The 6,000-nt window shown below is 54.1% G+C and overlaps 1 protein-coding gene across 1 annotated transcript; it reads left to right on the top strand.

Moving 5' to 3' along the window:
* The first annotated feature begins 567 nt into the window (after positions 1-567).
* ID1 (inhibitor of DNA binding 1) lies at positions 568-1,768 on the top strand. Its single transcript, XM_066235062.1, has 2 exons — positions 568-1,078; positions 1,299-1,768. The coding sequence occupies exons 1-2, from the start codon at positions 656-658 to the stop codon at positions 1,338-1,340; spliced, it is 465 nt and encodes a 154-aa protein (XP_066091159.1). The 5' UTR covers positions 568-655; the 3' UTR covers positions 1,341-1,768.
* The last annotated feature ends 4,232 nt before the right edge of the window (positions 1,769-6,000 follow it).

Raw genomic sequence — 6,000 nt, 5'->3', positions numbered from 1 at the left:
AAATTAACTGCTCCTGCCCCGAGGGGCCTGGTAGGTCCCCACGGTCCCAGGAATATTAACTAACGACACACTCTGGGAACCGGGAAAGAGAGACCAGCCCTGGTGCAGAGTGCTAAAGGAGATCAAGAGTCCCGCAGGTCATCTTCCAACAGGATCCAAAAGCCCAGGTTCTCTGGGCGGCCCCGAGTTAGCCGCTTCTTTACAGGGACTCCCCTCAGTTTCTCTCATCAGTAAGATAGGGCTAGAGAGGTGAAAAAAGGAACCAGGGAAAACTGATTCTTTTCGTTATCGGCAATATCGATTTAGCCTCCTTGTCGAGAAGTCCAAGGTAGCCTTCGCCTCCACTGGTCACCCTGTTCCGTGCCTTCCCACTCCCTCAGTTCTTGAGTCTCGGGTCCCCCTTCCACGCACTCTAGGGTACACTTAGTAGAGCAGGAGGCGGGGCCGAGACGCTCCAGGCCACGCCTCCACGTTTCCCATTGGCTGCTTTTGAACGTTTGAGCCCGCCCCTCGGGGAGGGGACGCGGCGTCTTTATAATAATCCGGCTGTGGGGTTTGGATCGCGCATTTTACAACCGTCTCTTTTAACGCTTAGACCTCCTACCGCACGTCTAGCTCCTGCCTCCGCTCTCTTCCCCCGATAGACGCTAGAACCATGAAGGTCGCCAGTGGCAGCGCTGCGGCCGCCGCGGGCCCCAGCTGTGCGCTGAAGGCCGGCAAGGCTACGGGCGGCGCCGGGGAGGTGGTGCGCTGCCTGTCGGAGCAGAGCGTGGCCATCTCGCGCTGCGCGGGCGGCCCCGGGACGCGCCTTCCCGCTCTGCTCGACGAGCAGCAGGTCAACGTGCTGCTCTACGACATGAACGGCTGCTACTCGCGCCTCAAGGAGCTGGTGCCCACCTTGCCCCAGAACCGCAAGGTGAGCAGGGTGGAGATCCTCCAACACGTCATCGACTACATCTGGGACCTGGAGTTAGAACTGAACTCGGAATCTCAAGTCGGGACCACCGGGGGCCGGGGGCTCCCCGCTCGGGCTCCGCTCAGCACCCTCAACGGCGAGATCAGCGCCCTGGCGACCGAGGTGAGGTCCGAGTTATTTTACAGATGGGGGAAACTGAGGCCCGGAAAGGGAGGGGGGACTTTGCTCTACGTCTAACCCATCCTTTCGGGTCCCTGACTCTGTAAAGGTTCCCAAAGACATCAGAAGAAACGCTCCTTCTCGTGGCTGCTGGGGAAGAGGTGGCTTGCAGCCTTGTCCCCTCCAACCCGTCGGCCTCACCTCTTCTCTCCCTCATTCACAGGCGGCATGTGTTCCAGCCGACGATCGCATCTTGTGTCGCTGAAGCGCCGTCCTCCGGGACCCATGGACCCCAGCCTTGCAAGGGGGGCGAGGAATAAGCGCTCTCTGACCCTCCCGAGCGCCTCGCCGCCGCCGCCGTCGCAACTGGGGAGAAACAAGACTGACATCAGCGGCCTTCGGGCTCATGCTGGATCCAGCCCAGGGCTGGGGGGACTGACAGGGCAGGCCGACCTTCCCTCCACACCTATCAGCCACCAGAGACTTGGGGGAGTTTACCCCCCCCCCCGTGTGTTTCTATTTTTTGAAAAGCAGACATTTTAAAAAATGGTCACGTTTGGTGCTTCTCAGATTTCTGAGGAAATTGTTTTGTATTGTATATTACAATGATCACCGACTGAGAATATTGTTTTACAATAGTTCTGTGGGTTGTTGTTTTTTTTCCTGTTGTTGTTATTAAACAAATATTTTAGATGGCTGTGGTCAAGTTGCAGTGTTCTTGGATGGAGGGGGAGGGGTTTGGGTTGGGAGGGTGACCCCTGACCTTTTTCCCAGCTGGTGCTGGGGTGGGGTAGGGGACTGGAAGACTACATCTGGACTGTCACTTTTACAGACCTGATCAGAGTGTTTCTGGTGTCTTTAAAGTATTCTTTCCCCCATCCCTGGCCATTTTCCTGTTCCCTAGTGTCATAAAGTAAATCCTCCAGGGGTTTCTCAAAGTGGTCATTGAGCCACTGCGGTCACCTGGGGAGGTTGTTAATATGCAGATCAACCTGCCAAGACCCCCTCTGAGTTGAGGCAGATTCAACAAGCCGTTTAAGTTGGAGAAACAGGTCATTGGACCCATCTGCATCTTTGTCAAGATGGAGGAAGTGAGATCCAGAGGAAAGGGACTTACCCAGAGCCTCAGCTTGTCTGAGGCAGGACTCCATTGCCCCATTCCCCAGTAGGAGGTGCCTCCCCCAATGGGCTGCCTAACCATGGGTCCCAGCAGGCTACCCTGGGGCTCCAGGCTTGTCCAAGTGGGTGAGCAAGTTGGCAGGGCCAGCCTGGGCACAGCTGCAGGGCCACCTGCTCTGGGTCCGGACTCGGCCCCCTCACCCTGGCCTGGCCCTGCCAGCAGTTTGTAGGAACCTCCTCTCTCCCCCAGGGCTCCTGTGTGGGCTTTGAGGAGTGGGTGAGTCAATCCTCAGCTCCTGAGCAGGAAAAAGATGTCATTGGCAAGGGCCTATCTGCCTGGACACGTGTGTGAGTCTGTACTCGTGGGGGAGAGAGCATATGAGTGTCTGGGCCTGTGTGTGGGACAGGAGTGAACTGGTAGTTCCCCTTGGGGCTGGGTCCTCTGTTGGTGTGCAGGCCTGGGGGTGTATGCAGAAGGGCAAATGTGAGCACATGTGTTCTGCAGATAAGTGTGCAACATCCAGCTGTTTGAACTTGTGTGTTCTGCCTAAATGGATCGTAGGCATCTCTGCATGGGTCTGGCGTGATGGATGGCTTGTTTGTCTGCAGGCTGCAGAACCACACTGGGTTCTTAAGTTTGTCATTGTTCTATAGACTGGCTGGCATTCTGGGTGTCTGCTGGTCGGGGGTTGAGGGATGTGGGTACTGCTGGCTTCAGGGAAAGTCTCCCTGAAAATTTCAAGTACCAACTTCCCTGGCAATTGTTAGGCCCTGGGGACATCAACCCCATGTACCCTACCAGGTCAGCTCCCATGTATTGCACAGGGAGAAACTGAGTCCATGAAAGGGCAAAGCGCTGTCCTGCAGAAGGTGTAGACTGTCATTATATTTTATCAATCAATAAAAATATAATAAAATGCAGAGCACCATAAGCCTGCCTGTATGCTCAACCCTTTACGTAGAGAATTTCATTGGGGGCTAAAAGCAGGATTCCGATCCCAGGATCCCAGGTTTACAACAGAAATAGAGGTTCAGAGGGGATTAAGAACAAAATAAAGATTGTCTATTGAGCGCTAACATTAAGAACATGAAGGCAGGTACCGCCCCTTGTCTAATCACCTGAAAGTAATATTGTGTATCAACTATAATTTAAAAATTTAAAAAGGTACCTTGGCAGGGTACCTTAGTTGGTGAGAGCGTTTCCAGATAAGCCAAGGTTGCAGGTTCCATCCCTGCCCCCTCCCTCAGGGCACATACCAGAATCAATCCATGAACACATAAATAAGTGGAACAACAAATCAATGTTTCTCTCAATCAATAGCAAAAATTTTAAAGCTTGGTTCCAACCCTTCTCCAAGCACATTTTGAATTTTATCAAAGAACACAAGACTTGTGGAGGTAAATTAAGTCCTTTGCCGCTCCCCGCCCCCGCCTCTGTTTTATAGCAGGAACTTCACAGAATTGTAGTGAAAAATTATGTAGAGCACTTAGCCCGTACTGTTTGCTAGTTACAAATTATTATTAATTGTCGCCTGTGTGTCCTTGGAGTGTCCTCAGAGGCACACGTGTGCACCCACTCCCTCCCGCGTGTGGCCCCCGCCTGCAAGCCCACCCACGGGGGCGGGGGCGTGTCCCCTGCGCGCACTCTTACAAGGCAGGGCCTTTTTCCAGGGGAGGACGCTGCTGCGCCGGGGGCCAGCCCTCCCCCCACACACACACCGTTCAGGCACACTCTGGCTTCCACGTTTCCCTCTTTTCCCCTTTGGCCCGCTCCCAGCCCATCTGGAGGCCGGCTCGGCGGCGGCCTGGGAGCGTTTCCATCAGCTGGGCCCGAGGAATGCGGAGCTATTTAACCTGAGCATCCCCAGGTGTACGGAGGCGCCTGGCTGTCTGGGGCCCGCCGCCTTTGGCACGGCCGCGCTAGACAAACAGCGCGCCGCCCCCGCCCTGCCCCTCCGCCCGCAGCTGCAGCCGGGCCTGGGAACGGGCGGGCGCCGGCGGCTTGCATAAGAGGCTCCCGGCCTCGCAAGGGGAGGGAAGGAGGGGGACAGAGGCCGCCAGGGGGTGTGTGTGTGTGCAGAGTGTGTGTGTGTGCGCGCGCGTGTAGCACGCAAAACCCTGCTCCTTTCAGCCCCTGCTTGGGAAATCATTAACTCCTCAACCCCTCCTGGGACAGGGCCAGGAGAGGGAGGTGGCTCTCAAAGAAAAGCCAGAACAACGTTTCTTGAACATTGGACCCTGCCTCTCCAGGACTGTGGACCCAAGACCTCACGAATTTTTTCATTTAACAAGCACTTCCAGAGCACATATCAGGTACCAGGCACTATCTTAAACTCTTTTTAAAAAATGATTTAGTCCTCCTTACAGCTGTATGGGGGCAGTGCTCTCATCTGCTTATTTTATTTTTTTATTAATTGATTTTAGAGAGAGAGAAGCACTCATTTGTCGTTCCACTTAGTTGTGCATTCATTGGTCGCTTCCCCCGTGTGCCCAGACAGGGATCAAGCCATAACCATATGGGGACGACAACAACGCTCTAACCCAACTAGCAACCAGCCAGGGCCTCATAGGCTCATGTTATTCACAACTGCAGCAGCAGCAGCAATAATAAGCTAACATTTTAGTAGCGAGGCTGGTAGGCCACAGCTTCTGAATCAGCACAAATGCTCGCTTCACCTGTTGGAGCTGCCTTTTTTCACCTGGAAAATGAGCTCTAGGACCTCAGCCTCCAGGATCAACTGAACTGATGCATATACGAAGCTCAGCACTGCCTGACCCGTGGTGGTGCGGTGGATAGAACCTCAGCCTGGAACACCAAGGTCACAGGTTCGAAACCCTGGGCTTGTCTGGTCAAGGCATATTCGAGAAGTACTCAGTAAACAATTCAAGTGAAGCAACTGCAATCTCATTTCCTTTCTGGGGTGGGGGGAGGAACATAGATCTGTTCCTGTATGTGCCCTGACAGGGGAATTGAACTGGCAACCTCTGTGCTTTGGGACGATGCTAACCAACCGAGTTATCCGGTCAGGGCAATAGATAAAATCTTAAAAAGAAGAAGTCCAGCACTGGGACCTGGCAGGGTAGCTCGGCTGGTTCAAGTGTCATCCCCATCACCAAGGTTGTGGTTTGATCCCAGATCAGGACGCATGCATGAAGCAACCAATGAATGCACAGCTAAACTAAGAGAAAAAACTGTTTCTCTCTTTCACTCTCCCTCCCTCTCTCTCTCTCTCAAAGTCAATTGTAAAGAATTTTAAATAAATAAATAAATTCACTTGAGTCTTAAAAGATAGAAATTGCCCAGGCTCTCAATCTCTAAGAGGTCCTGGGTCAGCTCCTGTGACCTGCTTCTGAGGTGACAGGTCACACAGCTGGGCACAGGTCTTGAACCAGGTGAGACCAACTAAACTGTGCAAATATCTGCTTCTGCCCTGGAGGCTGAGGGAACTGCAGGCCCTGACCTCTGGGTGCACATTGCACCTTCCACAGGGATCAAGGGTGCTTCACACACAAACCCCGACCTTACACCTGCCAATCTGAGTCACCCTAGACCTCGGAAAGTTGGCTTAATAAGGGTGTACTCCGGGCGCCCCACCACATTTTGCCTCCTGAAACTAAGACTCAGCGTTGAACCTGGCTCTAGGCCGGCTGCCCGTATGGAGCTCCAGAAACTGCTGGCTGGAGAGGGCTTTCTGCTGCCCAACGTCACACACTGCAAGCTTTGCAGTGCCGGGCAGGCCTGGGATCCCAGCGTGGCTGCCAGAGGGAAAGGCAGTGAGTCACCACCCGGCCAGGGCCTGGGCGCC

The sequence above is a fragment of the Saccopteryx bilineata genome, chromosome 6 (assembly GCF_036850765.1).
Source record: "Saccopteryx bilineata isolate mSacBil1 chromosome 6, mSacBil1_pri_phased_curated, whole genome shotgun sequence".
Lineage (NCBI taxonomy): Eukaryota > Metazoa > Chordata > Mammalia > Chiroptera > Emballonuridae > Saccopteryx > Saccopteryx bilineata.
Note: the sequence above shows the minus strand (reverse complement) of the source record. Positions and strands in the feature narration are given on the sequence as shown.

Bases quoted from the DNA above. Each gene is read 5' to 3' on its own strand.
- ID1 (XM_066235062.1), top strand. From the start codon at position 656: ATGAAGGTCGCCAGTGGCAGCGCTGCGGCCGCCGCGGGCCCCAGCTGT. The intron at 1,079-1,298 runs GTGAGGTCCGAG...CCTCATTCACAG, and splicing joins TCAGCGCCCTGGCGACCGAG to GCGGCATGTGTTCCAGCCGA.